At 38.6% G+C, this 215-nt stretch overlaps 1 protein-coding gene across 1 annotated transcript in view; it reads left to right on the top strand.

Moving 5' to 3' along the window:
* Positions 1-215, top strand: part of LOC119591435 (protein Peter pan-like) — an 8,643-nt gene that overhangs the window by 7,263 nt on the left and 1,165 nt on the right. The window contains exon 7 of the mRNA XM_037940176.1: positions 75-184. Within this exon, the coding sequence (XP_037796104.1) occupies positions 75-184 (110 nt within the window). The remainder of the gene's footprint in view (positions 1-74; positions 185-215) is intronic.

The following is a 215-nucleotide window of genomic DNA, read 5'->3' on the forward strand; positions in this document are numbered from 1 at the left end:
TTAAGGTATGGATAGCTATATATAGATATACTGAACTATGTATTTAAAGATTTACCTTTTTTTCCCCATGTCAGTTGTGGAAGGTGGAAGAGGGGCTACTGGATGGCTTAGTTCTATACCATCGCATCATTAAAAGAACGCCAGAGGAGAAGCTGGAGTTGGAGAAGCGCAGAGAAATGACAAAGTAAGTGTTGAGAAAGAAACATACTATCCTA

This window comes from Penaeus monodon, chromosome 28 (assembly GCF_015228065.2).
Source record: "Penaeus monodon isolate SGIC_2016 chromosome 28, NSTDA_Pmon_1, whole genome shotgun sequence".
NCBI classification, from domain to species: Eukaryota; Metazoa; Arthropoda; class Malacostraca; order Decapoda; family Penaeidae; genus Penaeus; species Penaeus monodon.